The 24,900-nt window shown below is 37.8% G+C and overlaps 1 protein-coding gene across 1 annotated transcript; it reads right to left on the reverse strand.

Moving 5' to 3' along the window:
* Window positions 1-1,628: 1,628 nt before the first annotated feature.
* On the reverse strand, window positions 1,629-24,440 carry prkacbb (protein kinase, cAMP-dependent, catalytic, beta b). The gene is made up of 10 exons (XM_077242095.1): window positions 24,103-24,440; window positions 13,451-13,512; window positions 13,234-13,362; window positions 9,928-10,026; window positions 8,766-8,848; window positions 7,877-8,003; window positions 5,737-5,832; window positions 5,531-5,653; window positions 5,286-5,450; window positions 1,629-3,881 (listed from the first exon to the last, which is right to left on the reverse strand). The coding sequence occupies exons 1-10, from the start codon at window positions 24,146-24,148 to the stop codon at window positions 3,756-3,758; spliced, it is 1,056 nt and encodes a 351-aa protein (XP_077098210.1). The 5' UTR covers window positions 24,149-24,440; the 3' UTR covers window positions 1,629-3,755.
* Window positions 24,441-24,900: the final 460 nt, after the last annotated feature.

Genomic DNA, 24,900 nt, shown 5'->3' on the forward strand with positions numbered 1-24,900 from the left:
GCGACGAGACTACTTTTTGTGCGAAAAAAAAAACATAAATAACGACTTTATTCGACTATTCCATTACTTCCTTGTGGGCCTGAGACGAGAGTTGAAGAGATTTCCACGACGCATGCGCGAGAACTGAGAAGAGGACGTTCTTCTTCTAATACTTCTTGTTCAGTTCTCGCGCATGCGTCGTGGAAATCTCTTCAACTCTCGTCTCAAGGCCCACAAGGAGGTAATGGAATAGTCGAATAAAGTCGTTATTTATGTTTTTTTTTTCGCACAAAAAGTAGTCTCGTCGCTTGATAAACTTATAGTTGAGCCACTGTAGGCACATGGAATATTTAAACATTTTCTTCAATGACTTTCTGGGCCGTCAAGTTTCATTCCCTTAGGCAGCCTATGTAGCAGTGATCCACCTCTCAGATTTAATCAAAAATATCTTAATTTGTGTTCCGAAGATGAATGAAGGTCTTACGGGGTTGGTACAGCATGGGGGTGAGTAATTAATGACTTAATTTTCATTTTTGGGTGAACTAACCCTTTAATACACCGTATACTTTTTTCTTGATTTACCCTGAAAGAATGGAAGTGAAATGTGACAACATGCCCCTTAGGTGAGGTACACTATAACATGACCATGACAGATTAAAATGTTATCTGATCTAATAAAAACTAAACTATTTTGTCAATAAAATACAATTATGAAAATTTTCATATAAGATAATAGCATTTTTCAATACTTAAAAATAAACTTATAAACACACCACAAAACACAGCTACCTACAGCATAGTTCGAAACATAATAATAATAATTAATAATTTCTAAACATTGACTCTCAGTATGTATTCACCTTTTTCTCATGGTTTCTCAATAGAATTCATAAAAGTATAGAATAGAATATCATATTTCTAATAGGGGCTCATTGTAACACAGTGTGACAACATGCCCCGCCTGCACAACTGGGGTTTAAACCCGGCGATTTCACTGGCTTCAAGTTCAAGCCTGTGGGGGGAGAGCGCCACCTTGTGGTCACCATCTCATAGAGGCACAACATCGTCTTCAGCCATCTTAGAGAAACTGATGAAGTCGCATCTCTTCTGTAAACACTTCACCCGTTAATTAACACTTACTAATCCATCTGTTTTTCTATAAAAACAAAACAAAACCTTGTTACATGTACGCGCTAGAGTCACTGAGACTCGTCACAGCACTTACATTTTTCTCTTTTGTTAATTTGATTGCTTTTATTGTTCTCATTTGTAAGTCGCTTTGGACAAAAGCGTTTTCTAAATGTGCTTAAATGTAAATCTTATATAAAAAATATTATTTCCCCAATTCTCAAATACTTTTAAAAAGAAAATATACAAAATCTGAAAATTGCAATACAAGCACCCAACAATGCATATTGAATCTTGAAACAACTACTAACTCAGCGTTAGAAACCCAGAGTTTTAACCATTTTTGACAGTTATATGCCAACATGTATTCAAATGTAATCTAGCTTGAGACGGTACAATGCTATTTACTAACAGTAGCCTGCGTGACAATGTTTAAAATGGTGATTTTTAAAGGGAAAAAAAATCCCTAAATGATGTAAAAGCAACAGATCATGTGCACACATTGAAAAGAACCACCAATCTTAAAAATAAAATTTATTAGCATCTCTCTAATATGTGTATAAATAAAAACATTTATTAGAAATAATGCATATACGCAGTATGAGCTGAACAATATCTTGATTATATGTGATACAAAGAAGAGGCTTGCTAACCTCGGTTTTTCTCTTGCTTTGTAACATATTCAGTTTCTTAGTATATGTCTGTGAGAATGTACCTCAAAATTCAAACAATATGCACACCTAGAAGTTCAACACTACATTCGGTCAAAGAAAAAAAACAAAAGAACGACAGACGTTTAACAGCAACAATGGAAAGAAAAAACATGGAGTTTTGGCAGTTTTACAGTTTTCAGTTAAGAGAGAACTTTGCAAAACAGCTTCAACATTAAATTAAAAACAGTGACAAAAACGTGAACTTAAGTAACTGATAAGTGCATCGCTGTGATGATCATATCCAGGGATGAGCAGCTCCAGTCCTGGAGGATCACACACACACACACACACACACACACACACACACACACACACACACACACACACACACACACACACACACACACACACACACACACACACACACACACACACACACACACACACACACACTTCAGGATTACTAGAAAGCTACAGGAAGGAGAGTCGTCATCAGGGTTCGAGTTAAAGGATTTGTTCACTTCAGAATTAAAACTTACACCCACGTCATCCAAGATTTCATGTCTTTCTTTCTTCAGTTGAAAAGAATTAAAGTTTTTTGAGGAAAACACACCAGGATTTTCTCCATATAGTGACTTCAATGGAGTCCAACAGGTCGAAGGTCTAAATGTGAGTTTCAGTGCAGCTTCAAAGTCTCGACACGATCCAGCCGAGGAATAAGAGTCTGATCTAGACAAACCAGCGGACATTTTATAAAAAACATAAACATTTATATACTTTTAACCACAAATGCTCCTCTTCCACGTCTACACGCATTACGAATTTCAGTTCAAAAAGGGCGAAAGAACATCTCATTTTCTCCAACTTCAAAATCCTGCAACATCATTGTTTTACCTTTTATTTTATTTTTTGTAGATTGCATTTGACTTAGTCGTTGGACCCCACTGAAGTCACTATATGGAGATGTTTTCCTCAAAAACCTTTAATTGTTTTCGACTGAAGAAAGACATGGATATCGTGGAGGAAAGTAAATGATCAGGAAATGATCCTTTAGTGAACGAATCCTTTACCTCTGCAGGACTGAAGCTGCTCGTTCCTGATCCTGATCCCACAGCACATCGGACCAATACACTCGCTGTTTTTCTTAGTTTTAAATATCAGATAATAAACAGCACGGTTAAAATGATCAAAGTGAACCGGTTCTATCTTACACTTAAGAATAAAACCTTTGCATAATGAAGTGGTAAAATAAGATATATTTCATATTGCTAACAACATCTGTCAGTATATGCATGAGACGGGAGCTTCACTGTAACGTCGTGATAAAGATCACTGTAACATCTGTAATATCGGGATCTCCTCCACTGCCATTCACAACATGATGCTTTTGGTCATGCTTTCAACACACAGTGGTTCAAATGAAAGAGAAAACACTCAAGTCAACAGATTTGCACATGTAACAAACAAACAAAACAAAAGAAAGTTGTCAGTTGTTTTGGTCTAAGGTAAAAATAAAATAAAAACGACGTGTAACACTAAAATGCCAATAGGCAACGCCTACCTGTCAATCACAACACTGAGAGACGCTGCTGTGATCAAATAAAGAGTAACAATGCTGAATTGGCCTTTGAGTTTGTGTGTTTTTTCCCCTCACACGTCCGTATTTTAATTATCGTACTAAAACATCTTTCATAATGCCGAACAACTGAGTTTAACAGAGGAGTGGGACGAGTGAATTACAGGAGTGAGAGATGTGCCAGTGTATGACGATTAAGAGCATGTGACCCTGGTGACCTCTGACCTCTCTAAAGCCGGATGATGGATGGATGGATGAAGGAATGAAGGAAGGGTGATGTGCTCTCTGCTCATCCCATGTCTTTAGAGTGCAAAGATACCCTTATTTGACGTGCCGTGTGACGCACACACACACATATATACACATATATAGAGAAGTATATGTATATATGCGCATGTCTAGCTTTGATGTGTCCATAATTAAAACTCTGAGAATTCCTTTGCACATTTTTCTGTGAGAGACACACGGATGTCTTCCTCTTCGTAGTCGTCGAAGTTGCTGGTGTCTCCGGGACCTCTGCACTTTGGTATGAACGGCGCCTCCACCTGGTGGACAAACTCGTCATCAGAAGTGTGTCGTCACGCCTGATCACTCCTACTATACTGATATATACATATATCAACAATATAGTGACAATTTTAGTTCTCTTACTATACACTACCAGTCAAATGTTTGGAATAGTTAATAAATAATAAATGTATTAATAATAAATTGTGTTTGTGAAAGAAGTCTCTTTTGTTCACCGAGGCTGCATTTTAAAAAAAATCAAAAATACAATAAAAACTGTAATATTGTGAAAAATTATTTCGATGTAAATCATCTGTTTTCTATGTGAATATATAGTAAAGTGTAATTTATTCCTGTGATCAAAGCTGAATTTTCAGCATCATTACTCCAGTCTTCCGTGTCACATGATCCTTCAGAAATCAGTTTAACATGATCAGAACGCCGATTTTTAATGAAATAATCCGGGGAAAGACATTTAAAAAAAAAAGAAGAAATTAATACTTGTATTCAACAAGAATGCATTTAACTGATCTAAAGTGACATTAAAAGACACTTCAAATAAATGCTGTTCTTTTGAACTTTTTATTAAAAGAATCCTGAATAAATTAACCAGTTTCCACAAAAATATGAAGCAGCACAACGGTTTCCAACACCCAACTATTATTAAGAACAACCGTTATTAAATAATCGATCACCAATAATCATTTATCATGTGACACTGAAGACTGGAGTAATGATGCTGGAAATTCAGCTTTGATCACAGGAATAAATTACACTTTACAGTATATTCACATAGAAAACAGTTATTTTAAATTTTAATAATATTTCACCCTGGACCACAAAACCAGTCAAAAGGGTTAATTTTTTGAAATTGAGATTTATACACCATCTGAATAAATAATCTTCCATCGATGTATGGTTTGTTAGGATGTGACAATATTTGAACATCTGAAATCTGAAGGTGCAAAAAATCATATCGAAACATTGAGAAAATCGCTTTTAAAGTTGTCTATTATGTTGGTGCTTGTGCAGCATTCACCCACAAGAATATGTTTTTTCTATATTTACAGAAGAAAATGTACTAAATATCTTCATGAAACATGATCTTTACTTAATATCCTGATGATTTTTGGCATAAAAGAAAAATCGACTATTGCCACAAATATACCCGTGCGACTTTTGACAGGTTTTGTGGTCCAGGGTCACATGTTACTGTATCTTTGATCACATAAATGCAGCCTTATTGAGCAGAAGAGACTTCTTTCAAAAACATTAAAACATCTAAACTTCAGACTGGTAGAGTCTCTGGTCTAAACAGGAAGATGCTTTCTAAAGCAGCATCGGAAATGAAATGAACAACAACAACAGAAAACCCACAACCCTCAATATGGAGGAGGTTTAAACCAAGGCTCAACGACACAACTGAAGACTGAGCATCATACCTTTCTCTCATAGATGGCTATCCAATCCGTTGTGGCAAACCACTTGTGGTTCTTGATGTCATTGACCCCGTTCCTCAGGTTCCCGAAGCGTTTGGTGAGGTCCACCTGCAGCAGATTCCTCAGCAGATCCTTCAGATCCGAGCTGAAGTGCGAGGGGAACCGGACCTACAAAACATGCTCAAGATGTCATTCCCACTGGCCATCATCCCATCTCTCAGCTGTGCACATCATGACCCTGACTATACCTTTCCAGACACGATCTTCTCATAGATCTGAATGGGTTGGTCTGCAAAAAACGGGGGATATCCAGCCGCCATTTCATATATGAGAACACCGAGAGCCCACCAGTCCACAGCCTTGTTGTAACCCTACATTTGAACAACACATCAGTGATTTGCCCTGTGTACTGTCATACATGTGTGTAGTGACTCAGAAAAGTGTGGAGGAAGACCTTGCTGAGGATGATCTCTGGCGCCAGGTACTCTGGAGTCCCACATAATGTCCAGGTTCTGCCTTTTACTCTTTTTGCAAATCCGAAGTCTGTTACCTGTGCGGGAAACAACAGTTGAGTGCATTTAAGGCAAGATACTCCAGGTGAATAGGGTAAAAAAATAATAATAGCTAAGAGATATCACCATACTTCACCAGTTGATTGATTACATTAATAAATGCAAAAAAAAATGTTGCATTACAAGTTTTCTGAACTGTTGTTTAAATATGAAAATGTGGCGTTAGCTAATTAAATATGCACTAATTTGCATACATTTCGAAAACAAAAATCTAAATATTGGATGAAGTCAGGTTCTTGTTTAATTTTTTATATACAGTCAAACCAAACTTTATTCAGACGCCTTCAACATTTCTCACATTATCACAGTTTATCCGCTATAGTTTAGAAAATGGTAATAAAATATGACAAGAACTCAGAGTTATTAAATCAGTTGATATTTCACTGGTTTTGTCCGTCCTTCTGTTAGACTCTCACACATGAATTATGTTGAATATCTGTCAGCTGTTAAATTTAACTACACAATTAGATAATACCAGTTTAGCTCAACCAATCACCAAGCAATGCTTCATGTTGTTCAGTCTGTGCTGGAAAAAGGTGCATTAGCAATTAAAGAAAAACACTGAAGAAAAACATGATCAGCTCAAAGTGTCCGAATCATTTTTGGTCCCAAATTGTAATAAATGTTATTGGTAGTCACTGTATGACAAATTTTTAGGTATAATATGCCACTACTTTATTTTGCTCACTTCACTTACTCACTAGTGTCCTGCACACACTAGTAAAAAAGTCAAAAATGACATCTGGTGTCTGAATAATTTTTGGTTTGACTGTATTAAATATAATAAGAACTGATAAAATAAGAACAAATACACAAATTACAAGCAAGGATGAATACTAAATAACAAAAGGTTACAAAGTCTAACAGTAGTATACAGGGAAAGAAATTAATAATTAGCCTTAAATGTAAAATAATACTTTTGTTCACTAGAAATTAAATCTAGTTTCATCTTTGTTAAAGCTGTTTTATTAACAGTAATAACACAGACAACAGTAGGATTATTAGGCTGCTGTCACTTTAAGACCGAATAAACTGACAAACATGCGGTTTCTTTCTCAACTGTTCACTTCTGACATAACGGAGAGAATACTAGCCGAGACGGGTACTTAGACACATTCTGTGTTTGTGTGTCCGTTCAAGGGCAAGGAAACGCGATAGAGAAATCAATTCGGTGTTCGAGCGCTGTCTGAAGCGTGCCTCTCTCTCTGACTCCCGATTTTTACCTCTTCTTCCGCGTTTAAAACTGTTTGAATGTGTAAATTCACAAGACAAAAGAATAAACTTTCACTCTATGATGGTTAAACTTGGCGGTTTATCCCCAAATCACATGAGCGCCGAACCGTGGGGCAGCCGGTCCGTACGGATCACGATCACCTGCGCAATTTGAAGTTAATGAAAACGGCTCATTTCATTTTTATTCTCTTGCACTGACTCGTTCGATACGCTGAACAGCCAATCAGAGTTCTTGCTCTCACCGACGGACATACAAACATACACAATGCTTAGTTTAGAGGAAAAGGGCACTGCACATCAACACCAAAACCTCTTCTCAACTGAGAAACCTGGTGGATTCATTAAGTGTATAAGGATATTTTACAGGAGAATATGAGGATGAAAGTTCATAATGTCAAGCTTTAGAGACGCTGGATGATGCAACAGTCAATGACGCAAAGTAAACCAACAAAAAAGAACACACATGTTCTCCTTATATTTCAGATCATGAAATATAGGCTGAAACATTGATAAACAGAAATATCGATAAACTCAGATTTGTGTGGAGGGTTGGTCCAAAATTGGTCAAAAGTCTTACAAGCAGCTGCAAGAAACCCTTGGAGGAAGTTTTGCTGCTAAAGGAGGACCTATTAATTACTATTCAAGGGTTCACTTACTTTTGCCACTGTGAATGACTCAGTGTGTTCGATATAAATGTGAAACTACAACTGTCTGTGCACTATATTAGTCAGATTGTGAGTTAAATCAGGATCAGGTCATGTTATTGTGAACAGATGTCTAAAGGGTTACCTGTATATATCCCTGCTGGTCGATGAGGAGGTTTTCAGGTTTCAGGTCTCTGTAGATGAGGTCTAGTGAGTGGAGGTACTCGAAGGTCAGGACAATCTGTGCAGCATAAAACCGTGCGTGTGGTTCACTGTCGATCAGACAAATCACATCCGAGAGTTAGACAGCAAGACATAAGACACACAAATCCTGGCGCAAAAAATCAAGTCTTGGCATAATTTAAATAGTTACACAGGGAAATAAGAGTGTCCAATAGCAATCGCAAATCATTGTTTTTACCTTTGATATGAACATTACGGAGCCCTTAAAGGGACATGGAGGTGGCGAAAAATGAGACTGAAGGAAAAAAATCCATTTGCGTTTGCAAATGTTCTGCGAGCGAACGCAAAGTTTCTCATGAGAATCATTACATTTAACTGGTATTGGGAATGACTACTGAATTTGTTTTTATTTTTTATAATTTGTTATTATTACGAACACTGCTGAATATAGTAACACTATCTTACAAATGACATATCCCAAAACATGTTACAATGCCATACAGCATAGCATTACTTCAAAGGTTTTCAATGAAAAACACTTTTAAACCTAAATTCAAGCATTAGTTTGACATGCATGCACACACTTGAGCTCATTGGTGAATTGAGTGCTGTCAGGATGAGACATTTTGTAAAAAAGGACATTTACAGAGAGTATAACAAAACTTCAAGCACATTAAGCACTTGAAACAATTAAATAACTCAAACTAGTAATTCTTCTGCACCATTATCCAAGTAACACTTTTTTGATGACAATAATATGCAATAATTCCATTTAACACGGCATCGTTTGCATAAACCTGAGCTGGAGTTTAACTTCAACCGCTGGCAGAAACGAGTAAACCTTCACTCACCTGAACCTGCCGATTCTTCTGAGATGCGAGAACATCTCTCCTCCTGGTACATACTCCATCACCATATACAAATTAGAGTTGTCCTATGAGAATAAAGCCCACATGAAGATTGAGGGACACACAAGAAAGTGTAGTAAACCACACTTCTGGAAATACAACTCGACTATTACACAATAATGTTTCTCATTCAATTTTTGCAACAGTTTATGTTTTGGTTTATCTTTTTTTTTTTAAACAAAGGCTATGTTTAAATTACTATCGAAGTAAAATAATAAAAAATGTAACTCGTGGCTAACTTGTTATTCCGTTTACAATTCAGTGGTGGGACAAAAAGTCAATTCTCTGAGGCTTAAAAACGTGTGCAACTCAAAATGCTTTTATGCTGAAAAATTAATGTAAGCAGTCAATATGCTAGAAGGGATTGTAAACGGATAAATATATAATCTGTGCATTAGTCTGTCAGACCTGCTGCTGCCTCGGCTGACATTAATGGTAATAAATAATTGCTTGCGATGTATTTTAGTTCCTCGTTAATGTCTGTTTACTGGTTTTGAAGCAATATTCAGATTGTTGTTGATGTTTTTCTAACAAGACAGAACAATCTCTAATTTCTATACGTAAACACGGTTGCTTACATTTGTTTTTTTTTACTTAAAAATAAAGAAAATTTCCAGAAAAGATATTAAAATATATGTACACCATAGATCAAAATTAAATGAACACTTAAAATAAGTCACAAAATAAAAGCTATAGGATGTTGGAGAGATTTTCTGTAAGTTCAGTGTAGATTATGAAAACAGCACCAGGAGATACTCACACTTTACAATCAGGTCTAACTTGTTAACATTAGTTAATGCATTAACTAACAGGAACTAACAAGGAGTGATAAATTTACAGTATTTATTAATCTGTCAATGTATGTTAATATAAAATAGTTGTTCATGGTTTGTTCATGAACATTAATGTATGAGTAAACATTGACATGAACCATCTTAGATGGATAAATGCTGTAGAAGTGTTGCTCATGTTAACTAATGAAACCTTCCTGTAAAGCGTTACCCATTTGTCCTTTCCTGGCCAACGAAAGGGCCAAACACTGTGTGCTGAACGGACACCGATCTGTTGATCGCTACACACAGCTGATGAAGGTTATGTAAGGTACCTTGAAGGCATATTCCAATCTGACGAGGAACGGGAACGATACGGCTTGTAATATTCTCTTCTCATTTAGCGTATGCTCCACTTGTTTCAACTTCACCACCTAGCAAAAAATACATAAACAAGAATTATTGAGCAGATCATCATACATGCTGTATTTATTTACAGCAGGCTCTCAATTCTTATCGGCTGAATTTCAATCTGTTGAATCACAGTTTTACCCTAGCGGTTTATTATCCCTTATAGGGCTGCAACTAACGATTATTTTGATAATCGATTAATCGGACGATTATTTTTTCGATTAATCGATTAATCGGATAGAAATTAAATTAGATTTTTTTTATTATAACTAAATAAAACCGTAAATCAGGGTATTTATGTGTAAAAGTGTACTTTAAAAAGTGCAAAAGCCACACATTGAGTTTTACTAATATCAATATTTGCATTGTTTTTAATGATAATTGCTGATGGCAAGTTGACAAACATGATTATTGTTAAAAAAATGATATCCAACATATTATGTTTTAACAATTTTTGTTAAAACAAATTTACACAGACATGTTGTTCAGATGTGAATATCTGAACTAAAAACAAACTAAAAACATCTAAAATATATAATTCATTTAATTTTTATTTAAAATTAATTATATATAAGGAATATAAGGATAAAGAATATAATATATATTATATATAATATATAAAAGAATAATATAAGGATAAATTGATTAAATAAATATAGAAAGACTGAAAACAATTGTGTGAACGTAGAGCCGCAGTAGATCGCGTTTGAAAAACAATTAAAACTTAGTAGACAAATGCTATAAAAAGAGAACGGAATGGAGGTAACGTTACCCAGCAAGCTAACAGGCTTGAGTAAAGGACAGGAGAAATTATGCATTAGTGCACAAGCATTCGCTGAAAACCACTGAGTACAGTGACTAAAAAACAATATTTTACTGCTGCTGTTATTAACTGCCTTTGTATTTAATGCTTCGCTTTGTAAAGACCGTTTTAATTTAACCTATTTCTGCGGTAGCGCTATTTTAATCCATCACTTACGTTGCGAGCGAACTGATTGCGCAACCTGATGCTCGAGACAAAATACAGACATCCCAAGATCCCGGAAGTCCCGGGAGTCTCCCGCATATTGATTGCGGCTCCCTGATGCCCGCGAATTAGTTCAAACTCCCGAAATCTAGAGCGCGCATGCGAGACAGAAGAGACTGCTCCAAACCGTGTAGCGCGCGCGCTCGGCAGAGCGCCTGAGGGAGAGAGACCTTGCGTGTGTGTGCGTACCAGTAAACGCTCCCCGTGACGTAAGCAGACCAACTAATCGATAATGACATTTGTTGACAACGATTTTCATAATCGATTATAATCGATTTTATCGATTAGTTGTTGCAGCCCTAATCCCTTACATATTGATCCAGGGCTTGACATTAACCTCTGCCAAACGCGTGTGTGTTTCAGCGGTGGCGTGTAACAGTCACTCCTACTAGACACTTCAGTGGGTTAAATTTTATATAATATACATTTTTCAGTTGCAGTCTTTTAAAAAGGCATCTGAAATAATAAACTAGGTGCAATGCAGTGTTGTCAAAAATATGATGATGCATATCGATACTAAAATATCTAAAATAACGCTTCCAGTCCTCATATCCCGCAGAATAGATCCATGATACCAGCTACGCGTTCTCGCTCTCATCTCCCCGACAGCGAGTGACACACAAACCCGTCACTCACTCATTTCATTTGTGCTGGGTGAATATTGTTGGTGTTACAGGGCTTGAGTTTCAGCGAGGGATTGTGCGTATTGTGTATAATTTTACTCATTCCCGCAGATATTGTGCTCACACCAAAGTGCAGCACATAAAGCCGCCTCTCAGTTCTATAATGAGTTCATTTTTCACTGCTTATTGCACTTGAACAGTCAAATCAGAGTTTCCACTAGAAAACAAAATGGTGCCTGGCAAAGTGAAGTACCGGCAGAGGTTTCGTTTTACGGACATTTTGATGATATGCCGGTCAAATATCGCCTCTTAATTAGTCAAGTTGAGGAAAACTGGAGGCAGGCTATGTAACTCAAAAAATGACATGATCAGGTCGTATAGAATGCAACATGTTTGCAGTGGCATCTGGTGATAATTATTCTTGGGGGGGGGGGGTGGGGCGAAAATAAATTTCAGATAGCCGTTTGAGGTCTCTTACCCCCGTTATTGTCCACAAAACTTCAGTGCCGACACGTTTCTCATAACAAGCGCGGGTGAAGCTCGTCCTCCGTCACTGGATGCTGCCGGATTTGTAAATCGGGTTGGTCCGGTCCGAGATCCTTCATCCTTTTTTTTTTCTTCCAGCGAATGCCTTGTGAAAGGTTTTTTTTGTAAATCGATGACAGAATTTGGTTTAACTGCTGCCATTATCTCTACGAAAGTGATCAGCCTAGCAAGGTTTTGTCGAAGTCGCCTGCGCACTCGCAGTAGTGGCCAAGAGCGTAAAGTTGAATGATGGGTGACGAGAACCAATCAGATTGGATAAAATAACATGTATCAAATTCTGATTCGCCAGGGACGCAGCGACCAGGGACGGCGGCGCCCCAGCGCCCTCTATTGACGAGCCGCCACTAGCCTGACTTTCAAATAGACGGAAAAAAACATGAACGTCCGGTGGTGGTGGAGCTGTCTGGCTCTGGACATCCGAGGCTTCAGGCGTTCCTGATTCGCCATCGTCCGTCGCGTCTGCCCTCTGAAAAAAGCTTTTAAGGCTAGTCTGCCTGGGCCTGGCCATATTTGAAACGTCTCACTCTATCGTTCGTTGTTTAGGTCTATATCACAGCCATTTTAGGCGTGCGCTTTATTTGAAATGCAGCATGCGATGTTGTTTAATAACTTTCAAACGCTAGAGCCTGTTCCTTTATAACATAGCAAGAGGTCGGTGTATTTTTGCTTTATACATTTTAGGCTTATTCTCAAATTCTGATTGTGTTAGGGGGGCGGGATTATTAGGCAATTTTAATCGGACAATTTGACCGGAGAGATTTAATTTTGTAGGACATTTCATTTTTTTCCCCGGCCAATGTCCGGTAATTACCGGACAACGGAAACCCTGAGTCAAATACACACAGAATAATGCCAAAATGCCAGTTTTGGCGAGTATTCATGTTAACGCATTACGTTATGTTTAATAAAGCAATAAGCCCTGTGAAGCCACAGTGAATGTAGAACAGCTAAGGGGCATTGTTAGCTACGCCTAAAACCCTCTATATTGACTGTAAAACACGGCTTCAAGGGGTTACCAGCGCACTACAACACACCTTCTGTTTGTCCAGAACCTTCATGGCGTAGAACTGATCTGAGGCCTTGTGTTTGACCAACATGACTCTGCCGAAGGACCCTGTGCCCAGTGTCTTCAGTCTTTCAAAGTCATCTAAGCCAGTTGTGCTCTTTAGGGACAAAAAAAAACACATTTTAAGGACATTTTTCTACAATACTGCATTTTCTAGACACAAAAAAATTCAAAAAAACACTGACCTGTGGTGGTGATTCCCATTTTCTCAAGAAATCTTCTTTGGCTTTGGCTAGAAACTCTTTAACTGAAAGGAGGGAAAAACAAAACAAAAACCATTTCAGAGTCCAATCAAGCAAACTAGCTGGAACTTAACTCAACTAATCGACATTTAAAGATAAAAGTGAACGAGGGAATCTTTTTCTAGCTACTTATAATTTCTAGACATGAAGATCAGGCAATCTCACAAGGCAACCATGGACATCAGTGGTGAACAGTAGCTCTGGTGAAGCATGCATATATTATGATACTGATTAACACAGGAGCAGGACATTAACAGTATAAGACATAAAACTAAAACAACACAGCAGACTTCAGTTGACCGCAGTGACGGAAAAATGATCAGAAAGCTAATCATTACATTTACTGTGGCTTTTCTTTTACACCGGCCAGGAGAATTTACGCAAATGTTTTTCCGTCACTGCGGTAACCTAATGTAATCGTGATCATACCAAAAGTCTCTACAGATCACCATGGATTTTCAGGAACATTGACCCACATGGATGGGATGATGAAGAATCAGAAAGAGAAAAGGAGAGAAAGACAAAGAAAGATACAAAAGAAAGATTTCTGTCAAACAATCACATCAGTTAGATGGTGCAAGACATGGATTAGACGTCACAAAAGATACTAGACAAAGCAAAAGTTTATCACTTCTTCACTTTATCACAGACAATCTGAGGACGCTAGACATAGTTCACAAGAGTTTAGCGAAACAGTCAAGAGCAATGTGTACGAATGGTTTTGGGCACTGTCCCATTCGGGTGTCTAACAGCTAGTGTCTGTCTGAAGGTTTTTACAAGCGCAGGAGATTCTTCTCACGGCCTCATCCTTTTATGGTGTGTTCCTGCTCCACAAGTATGTGATGGCCTGGAACTAACCATTTTACACAGCTGGTTAATATAGACAAAGACTGGAACGATTCGGGATCCAAGATGAATTTATGGAAATGTTAAGGTTGTGCAGAAAAACAGATTTTGAGCTGATATTTGACAGAATTAGAGATGTGCCAGGATGGTCCAACAACCTACTAATGATATACATGATAAACAGAGGTAACTGGAAATGTAATAGCAAGCTACTGATCTGTAATGAATTACATGAAATTAAGTGCATGATTTATAAATATTGCCAATGAAACCGGAGCAAGGAGCGAGTCTGCTTTAGAAATATCTAGAAATCATAAATTTACTTAAATTATATACATTTACATGAGCATCAACGATTTTTTAACATTGCACCTATTCATATGATAGCCTTATGAGGACTTTCAAAGTTTAGATTATTTTTATTATTAGGATTGGGGTTTGGTGTGGGGAGAGTTGCATGTAATTAGGCTAATTATGCATAATTTACTGTTATTACTATAATAAGTACGTGTAACGTGTAACAAGGACTCTGTCAAATAAAGTGTTACCACAAGATCTTAATATTCAGTAAGTTACATTTTAGGCACAACATGACCTTTCTGCATTTCAGAGCAATACACAGGTGGTATTTTGTTCCTAAATTAATCGGTGTTTTTGGACAGATCTGTTGAGTAAACGATTCAATGACTCCCTCATAAAGAAGACTCCCTCTAGCATAGCGATGTAACCTGCGGAAAGAGTCACTGAAAATCCCCACTGCTGCATAAACCGACAGCTAACCTGTTCCATCCGTGAAATGATTTTACAATTAAAATTACCAGTCACATTTTATATGATTCTTTATTAGATTGAGGTATGGTTAGGATTAGGAGGAAGAGTAGGTGTTAGGGTTTGGGTCACGGTTAAGGTTAAAGTTAACAGTGTAACTAGCTACTAGGGCTGCGCGATATATCGTTTTAGCATCGATATTGCTATGCGTGATGTCAAGTATAAGGCTCGTGGTTGATCAGTACGGGCCAGCTGTTCCCCAATTCGGAAAGCATGCGATTAGCGGATTAATTGCAAAGTTTAACCATAATAGGGTGAAAGTTTATCGTTTTTGTATGCGTTTTTAAGTCAAGTCAGGCATCAAGAGCAAGAGGGGTCACGCGCTGTTTTCTGTGCGCACACACAGAGCCGCGCAGACAGCATGTGAACGCAGAATTCAGTTCTCTTTCTCTTGAGCTTAAACAGACACGTGAACGTAAAATGAAGTCAAATTCCCTGTCACGGCGAGTATCCTCAGAAACAGTCAGTTATGTGTTGGAAACAGAAAGAAAACAAATGCGGGTCATTTATATTAGGTCTGTGCATTCATCTTAAAGTGACAGCAGCCTAATATACCTGCAGCTGTTTGCGTCACCAATGGAGATCAAATTACAAAAGAGAAAGAGAAAATGACATTTAGCTTTAACAATGATAAATTATATTCATTAATTAATATTAGTTATTTTTCATTTATACAGTGAAAACTGTTATTTTATTTTGCATTTGATTATTCAATATCTGTACATGAATGTTAGATTTACCTAAAAAAAAGCAAAGCACTGCTTATTTCAATTGTATCTTTATTCTATTGTATTTATCAATACTTGTAATTTTATATGCAGATTCACTCCATTTATTCTAGAACGATTAATTTTTTTCCAATAGAGCTATTCAAATCATCTGGTAAAATTGTTTTTATATCGCAATAGGCCTATATAAATCGCAGAAAAATTAAATATCGCGATGTAAGTTTTTTCCAATATCGTGCAGCCCTACAAACTACAAATGTTAATGAAACGCAAGTACTTTAAATTCAATTACAATGGACAACAGGTACATGATACGTAATACAGTATCAAAAGTAAGTAAATAGTGGTTTAAGGCCACCTAACAAAGTGTGACCAAATAACCGAAATCGTTAAAACCCTCGGCACTTAAGCAGAAACACCTGAATATTCTCCATGAAATAAAAATGCTGGTTTGAGCACTTCAAATGTAAAGTGCAGATTGCATTTGGAGATGTAGGTCCATCACACAGAGCAGTGCATCCAGGTCATGTGTGCCACTTAAACTAACAGTGTTGATTGCAGTTGATTGTATCAAGCCTTTTAAATCAACTAATTACTCATCCTCTGAAGATGTCTAGCCGTTCACCTCAGTGACCACAGATAAGAGTACTTAGGCTAGGAAGAATCTAATAGTACTGAGATTACAGTACTGAGAGTGACTCAACAATTGGTTTTTAATATCAGATGTTTAAATCAAGAAGATTTGATCTTCTGCAAGAACCAATGAGGTTTGTTCTCACGCACAGTTGAGCTTCTGTTTACATAGGCCGTGCTCTATGTATGTGCACTAATCAATGTTTATATGCGAATAAAAGCCTAAATTATATCGTTCATCATGTAAAGTGACCTTGATTTTTCAGAAGACTTGGATTAAACAGTCAGATTCATATGGCTTATGTATATAATGTCTCCTTGTACTTTATAATGTGTGAAGGCTTTGACTGCATGGACTTTCAATGGAGAAACAAATCTCTCAGGTTTCATTAAATATCTCTGAATTTGAGTTTCGAAGATTGACAAAATTCTTTGGGTTTTGAATGACATGAAAGTGATTGAATGTTGACAATTTTCATTTTTGGGTAAACTAACCCTTTAAAGGAATAGCTAACTGAAGAATAAAAACGTAACATTACTCGCCTCCATGTCACTGCAAACAGTGAGAGACGATTCACACAGAACATGTTCCTGTGCTTCACTTTGCTGCTTTCTAAAGAGGTCATGACGTGCCTTTTTATTACGGTCAATTATAATACCAGTAAAGGGGCCAATACACCAGAAAAAGAAAAACTGGTATGAAAAATTCAAGAAGCTTAATTTTTATATACTTGGACTAAACCACTCAATTCATATGAATTAGTTTTACAATCTCTCTATGAACTTTTTGACGCAACAAAGTTTCAGTCGCGTAGCTGTCAATGGAGGAACAGAAATCTCTCAGATTTCATAAGGAAGATCTTCATTTGTGTTCCGATGATGAACGCAAGTCTTACGGGTTTGAAAGGACATGAGTGTGAGTAAATGACAATTTTAATTTTTGGACTATCCCTTAAAAAAAAAATATGGCAATCTCGATTCAAACATCAACACAATCTTATTTGTAAATGACAGTGATTTGGCTGTTTAAGTGTCTATTAAACCTTTGACTAGTACGATCACAGCGAACATTCAGATTAGTGCTGTGTGGTATACCGGTTCATACCGAAAACCGGTGTATATTTTTGCTATGATATTAATTTTTAATATACCGCCATACCGATGTATTTAATTACACAACGTTCGGAACGAACGTTACGCTGCGCGACACTGTTTCAGACGGACCCTTTATAATGTTGCACTTCTAAGCAGCGACTGCGAGGCGAGGGTAAACAGCAGTGCTCTGGTGTTACGTTACAGGGAAGACGGATGCTGCAGAACTATGGCGTTATTTTCCTGTCAAATGTCAAATCTCTCTGCTCGCGCGCGGAATATAATGTGCCGCGCTCTCAGATACACGCTGCTCTTGTTAGAATAGGTCTATTTTCTCTGGGCTCGCTCAGAGAATCCTGCACTTAAAACGTGTTCAGTGCAATTGCGAATCTCTCCTCTTCCCCAGCTAACAATTGTAGGTTATAAGAACGTTTTCATAACGTTCTCATTAAGTTATAAAAACTTTATTTCTGAATGTTCTAGGAACATTCAAAACGTCCAGTGTTTTAGACGTTCTATTAACGTTATAAGAACTTTATTCAAAACGTTATAAGAACGTTCAATTCTCCCGTTATATAAACGTTGTATTAACGTTCTTGCTTGGTTATAAGAACATCATTCAAACGTCATTAGAACGTACAGTTCTCCTGTTATATAAACGTTGTATTAACGTTATTTCCTGGTTATAAGAATGTTATAAGAACGTTAAGAAATAACAATTTTAGGTTATACTGGGGTCTATTCTATTCTACAATATTCACTAATGACAGTAAAATAGACCATCCTAAGTCAATTTACTGCAGTAATTCCTCTCTCAACCAGTAGAAAATGCTTTCAACACCTGATTATGCATGAAAAAAAAAAAAAACGCCATAAACCGGAAAAGCGGCATAATTTTGAAAAAAAAGGTGATATAAATTTTTGGTCAAACCGTCCAGCACCAATTCAGATCTGTGAATCCGCTGACCCAGAGACAGCAGTTGTCAAGTGTAGATATGAAACAGCTTCACAAACAGCGCCAGGTTCACAAACATACTTTTGGTATGGTAATTACAGTATATTGAGCATGAAATACAAACATTCGCCTATCTTCCATCGACCTCAAATATGGCTTATCATTCGAAACATTCAAATATCAAATTTACATGGCCGCTCGCTCTAACATTAACCTAGATAAATGTGTGCTATTATTAGATGGATATCCAAGTGTTTGTGTGGAGTGTGGAAGGTGAAGATTAGTGTGTTTACTGCAGCACATAGAGGCGCTGGCACAATCACTTGCATTTTTTCAACCTAAAATACTTAGTAATTTATGGTCATACAGATAAGATAATACAGATCATTAAAAACTGTAAAGGGTCTACTTTTATTTGTGTAACCTCACAATAATAAGAAACCATGTGCCTTTGTAAAATAACAAAAACAAACAGGATGCGCTTTTTGCGCTTACCAAAAATGAACCGAAACTCACAGACATGAGAGATATATCTATAGAAAGATTGACATGTCTACTTTTAAACTAACCAATTATAATCGAAAACAAATACTCTCTGATTATGTAATCCGCATGAAATGTGCATTTCTCTCTGTGCGTTCACTATAGGAGAGCCAGCATCATCAACTTCATCTTTGCAGCGACACTGACTCAGAAAACACTAGTTTATTAAAAAATAATTAAAATATCTCCTTGCTATGCAACATTTATAATCATTTCTTTTGCGGCAAACTTTGAGCGCAGAATAGGCTATATATTAAACGCTCATTCTGGTTTAGTATTCTCCTCAGTGTATTTAAATAGCTTAATATAAAACATGTGATTAGTCGACTAATGGCTTATATGACTACTAGTCGACGAGAAAAATCTTTAGACGGGCAGCCCTAGTTTTAATTTAAAATGTTTGTGATTTTAACAAGTAGGCTCAAAGGTTTACTTGTTTTGCCACTTGCTTGAGCAATTTTATTAGGGGTGTCATTTATTAGGGGTGTCACCGAAATTAAGTCACAATCTCGAACTTCGAATTCAAAAATGTAATCGTTGATGCTGCCACGGATGATGTCACACCCGTGATGGGAAGTTCGGATCATTTTACTGACTCTCTTGTTCGATCTCGTTCATCAAAATTAACTTTTCTAGTCATTTTGTTCATTTCAGGGGCTTTAAATGTTATACTTCTAACAGGCAAATTCCCAGAACACATCCACCTACGCAATCTTGATCACATTCTGAATTAAGAAATCATTATAATGCAGTCAAAAATAATTTACAGGGAACATTAATGCTTGACCTTCCGAGTCTTTTGTTTATTTGTCGCGTGACAGAGGCAATGAACGGATCGTTCATGAACGACTCATCACGGCGCGGGGGAAAAAAACACACGTGTTGAGAGGCTGTGAGTCCTCTGACTTAGATTCTATGCCCGAGCCCGAACTTGGCCCGACCCGAGGCGATATTTCCCGTCACTATCCTCGGGCCGGGCTCTTGATCTATAGACGTGCACTCCCAGCGCAATAGAGTGCGGCGCGGGACTAGATTTGATGGCCGAGTGCGAGCGCGGGCGGTAATGCACTCACTCTGTGTGTGCGGGAGAATAAAAAGATTCACGGGACTCCCGCAAACTAGAAATATCTATAAATAAAACATATACAAACTAATACATTTTTATTTATCTGTTGCAGAAAAGCAACAAGAACAACTAAAACAAAATAGAAACGATTTACAGGCCAGAGTTTCTATTTATAACATGTTTGCAGCGTTGAGCGATGTAGCCAATCACAGACATGCGTGTTGATTTCTTGAACGCAATGGCCAATCAGAAGCATTTAAGATAGACTTTCCTCACCGCTCAAAACTGACTTTTTGTTCAGTGCTGAATTTTCCATGCTGGCAAATCCTCTAATTATAACAAACAAAGTGTAGCTATATATTATGAAAGATTCATTGTGCAGTCAGCTTCACTGATAATAACAGAGATGTGTGAGATTGCGATGAACTGATGTCAGCTTTTTAGGAGCAACAGCAACCTGTGCTTAGAAAAAAAAAAAGAAGTAAAAATCGAGAATCGAATCGAACCGTGACCTTAAGAATCAATGTATATTTTATTCACACAGTGAAGACTATGCGGTGTAATATGCATTTTATTAATTTCATTATTTTATTAAATATCTGTTTATTATTAGTAGTAGGCCAAATTGTTCAGTTTAGGGCTGCGCCGGAAATAAAAAAAACAGCCAAAAACGTAAACCAAAAATGAATGTCACCCGCCCCTCCCATCCGTGCACAAGCGCTTGGGTTACACTCATGGTCAAGCTGTTACCATGCGTCTTCCTATTAAAGATTAAGCATGTCAGCGGTGTGGAAGTATTTTAAAGTGAAGGAAGAGACTCGACGGGGAGCGCACCGCAAACGGTGCCTGAGAAACGGTTACGTACAAGTGAGGGGGCGTACACTCCCTCAGTTTCTGAGATGTTTGACGAAATTTAACAGGAAAGCACCTAGGGCTGCACAATCAATCGAATTTCTAATTGCGATTACGATTACGTAATCGTTCAAAGCCGCGATTACAAAAGAAAGTCCACTCTGCGTGTGTGTGTTTAGAGCATAATTATGTTATGAGAGGCGAATCACGACTATTTCAGAAAACCCAGCACAATATGACATACCAGGCAGTGACGTAAGTGTACGCTGAAATAAAAAGTCTTTCACCTCAGAAAAACGGACTTTACTGTCCTGTCAGCCGTTATACTGTGCTCGTAGCGCACACTCTTCAATTGCACGCGCAAAACGCGGCGGCGCGCGATGTGTATCGCTTCACTGTATAAAGTGCAAAAGAAACTACGAGCATGCAACGTCGTTACAATGTAAATTAGTAAGTCACGAAATAAAAGTAAAATACCAATAAATCACGTGTTAGCCGAGAAGGAATTGCACGCAGGTGTGATTTTCAGTCTATTCACCAGGAGCTGTTTCATTAACAGTTCTTGTTAGTATTGTGTATTTACCATGGTAACTGTTCTTTCAAAAATGCCACTTTATTTTCACTTTGTGCTATTTTTTATATTATTAAATGACTGTGGTGGCTCATATCAACATTGTATTAACAAAAACTAGTTTGGGACTGCTATTTAATTGCTTTAGCATAGTCCTGATGTTTATCTAGTCTTTACTATGAGTCATTCTTACAATTTATGTGTATGTTAAGTAAAGGGGAACAGTACTTGTGTGTGTTAACAATTTTTGTGTAAACGTGTATTATAATATGCCTATATATATTCAATGTAAATTGTGATAATCGTAATTAATAATCGCAATTACAATTTCAAGGGAATAATCGGCAATTATGATTTTTGTCATAATCGTGCAGCTCTAAAAGCACCCCGATTCGTAGCGGTGTCGGAACAAGCGCAGCCGCACAACAAATAGAGACGCATCTAGCTGAACTACCCATTGCCAGAAGCGACAATCCCCTCGACTACTGGCGCACGAACAAAGGCCGCTTTCCATTGCTTGCGCGGATTGCACACAGGTGTTTATCTGGCCCAAGCATCAGCACAGACAGTGAGAGACTTTCAGTGCAGCATCTCATGTTCTTAATGAGAAGAGGAACCGTCTTTCCTGTCAAGAAGTGGAGCGACTTTTGTTCTTAAAGAGAAACCTGCCACGTTTGCTTAAATAAACAGCAGTCCAATTTTCTGTGTATAGCAGCTACATTAAAATTTGCGTAGCACTGCCAAACTGTGTTTCCTAAGGCTACATAGGCTTACATCTTGTTTACAGTTTGAGTTTGGATTAAGTTCTATTGCTGTTGTTTTGCACAACAATTTAAAATGCAAGTAAAAAATTGTCTACATGCAGCAGCAGAATAGATGCCCACTGCCATTCTGTGATTTTGTGTGCAGTTATTCAGATAATTGTGGATCTTTTTTTTTTTTTTGCACAACTGTTAAAAAACTATTTTATTTGATGGAACATAAAACTTGAATAATAAGATTATTTGGTATTATTATTTATACTTATTGTTAAAAATGTTTTAGGTTTTGTACTATATATATATAGTACAAGTTTTTAAAAGAAGTCATTTTCGGCTTCAGTTTCGGTTTTCGGCCAAGTGCATCCTAAATTTTCGGTTTCGGCCCAGAATTTTTATTTCGGTGCATCACTAGTTCAGTTCATTTCTGTTGAATTTGTCCTATTGTTTAAATTTTGTATCGCAGTACTGAAAGTTTGCTGAATTGCATTACCTCACTGTTGTTGGTTGACAGTGAAACTGCTCTGAAAGAACAGATTAAGGGGTTGGGGGTCTTTTTATGAACACACTGACAGCGGCCCCCTGAAGTCAGGGATATGTGTGTGAACCTGGCGCAAGTCATGTGATTGGCCACGGCATGTTCGTTTGGTCCAATTTGGAGCATGAGGTTATCAAAGTCGTCCTAATACATGAACGAGCATTGTTGGAAATTCATAACTTTGATGAAAGGTTATGGTCCACTTCAAATGTTGACAACTATATACATACATATATGGGCTTGGAAAAACAAGAATGTCAGTGAATAATTAACTATAATCACACAGAAGTAATTTTGCCTCATATGTGTTACTCTCGAACATCAACGAGACTGAGGCGTTTGACAATTAAAAACAGATCGACTCATACTCGCAACCATTCATCAGCTTTCTACACGGTTGTATTAGTTTTAGATAACCATGTTTATTAGTCGTATTCAGGTTAAGATTATGTGAAAGTTTGAACAGTAAAAGTCTAGCCGCAAGTAACCGCTGGTTATAGTTAGTTTATCATGAGCTCAGGGTTTAATTAACTAAATGGCTTGCTGTTGTTTACTAGAGACGGTCTCTGCTGTTCACAGGCCCGAGCTGATAGTCAGAGCTCATTTCATTCATCCCGCGGTTCAGGACAACTAGATCAACTGCTCACTTTCATACGCGTTATCTAATGTCAGCTCGAGATCTGGTGAACGTGTGTGAACGATAAGAAACGGCGTTTGGGCGAGTGTTTTCCTCCTGATACAGGCCTGGGCCTCTCTCTCTTAACTAGCAACAGCTTATTGGCCTCTAACCTTCTGACTCCATTGCATAAGCTATGAAAACAAAAAGCCCTTTTCCGTTTTAAAGTTACAGGTTAACGTTATATAAGCATTTCCATTGGTGTAGAAAAATGACCGCCACTGATAGCCTCAGGCCTCAGATCAAGCTAGTTCGACTCACTTTGTGGTTTCTGGATGACAAACAAACACTCCAGCGTGATTTAAACACAGAAACATTATTGCTAGTTATGATAAAGACAGAATGAGCGCGGATTTCCTCGAGATGACACTTTTGGAAACGCAGTCCTGCACTCGCTAAGCGGCTAACTAGCATTAGCATAGGCTACAAAGGTAAACAAACAGTGATATTCCCCGAACAGCGAGGGCTTAATAAAGCACGACAGGGCAACCAAGCGCTCCTCCTCTTACCGCTCTCCAGTTCATTGCCTTTCTTGGCGGTCGCTGCGTTCCCCATCGTGCGGTGGCGGGCGACGCGGGCGATCCTCGGGCGACACGACAGCGAGTCCTTGGCGGCGCGTCAGCTTCCCTCGGGCCGCGTCTGATGGACGGAGGACGGGAGATCAGCAGCGGGTCTTCTCCTTCCTCTGGTCTCCGCCACGCTGATCGCGGAGTCTCTCTTGACTTTCTCACAGCTCTTGCTCCTCTTCTTCTTCTTTAGCCGCTAAGCCGAGTCTTCCTCTGCTGTAGCAGAGACATGGCACCGCGAGCAGAGAGAGCACTGGTACTGACACCTACTGGACTGATGTGATGTGAGCCACACACTAATAATAATAAAATATTTACCATCCTGTTAGCAAAAATGGGTACTAAAAAGTACCTGTTTTTAATAATCAAGACATATTCTATTCATCAATATTTTTTGTTATTGTTTCAAGAATAAAACATACTATAATGTGGTGTCACACAACAGGTAGAAGCAACTGCTAAATACAATAATTTATTTATAATCAGACAGTGTTGGGGAAAGTTACTTTGAAAAGTAATGCAGTGCAATATTGCGTTACTTCCTTAAAAAGTCAATTCAAGTCACCTTTATTTATACAGTGCTTTTAACAATATAGATTGTTTCACAGCAACTTTAGTGATAATAGGGCATTAAAGGGATAGTTCACCCAAAAATTAAAATTGTGTCAGTATTTACTCACCCTCATGTTGTTCCAACCCCATAAGACCTTCGTTCATCTTCGGACCACGAAGTAAGATATT

This window comes from Siphateles boraxobius, unplaced genomic scaffold, assembly GCF_051911475.1.
Source record: "Siphateles boraxobius isolate OS27281-9 unplaced genomic scaffold, OSU_SipBor_1 25, whole genome shotgun sequence".
NCBI classification, from domain to species: Eukaryota; Metazoa; Chordata; class Actinopteri; order Cypriniformes; family Leuciscidae; genus Siphateles; species Siphateles boraxobius.

What these genes read in the sequence shown, in the direction of transcription:
- prkacbb (XM_077242095.1), bottom strand. Translation starts at nt 24,148, where the DNA reads ATGGGGAACGCAGCGACCGCCAAGAAAGGCAATGAACTGGAGAGCG. An exon ending in AGGCAATGAACTGGAGAGCG is followed by an intron (nt 13,513 to 24,102) that starts GTAAGAGGAGGA and finishes CCCTCCTTTCAG; the next exon opens with TTAAAGAGTTTCTAGCCAAA. An exon ending in AATGGGAATCACCACCACAG is followed by an intron (nt 13,363 to 13,450) that starts GTCAGTGTTTTT and finishes TTGTCCCTAAAG; the next exon opens with AGCACAACTGGCTTAGATGA.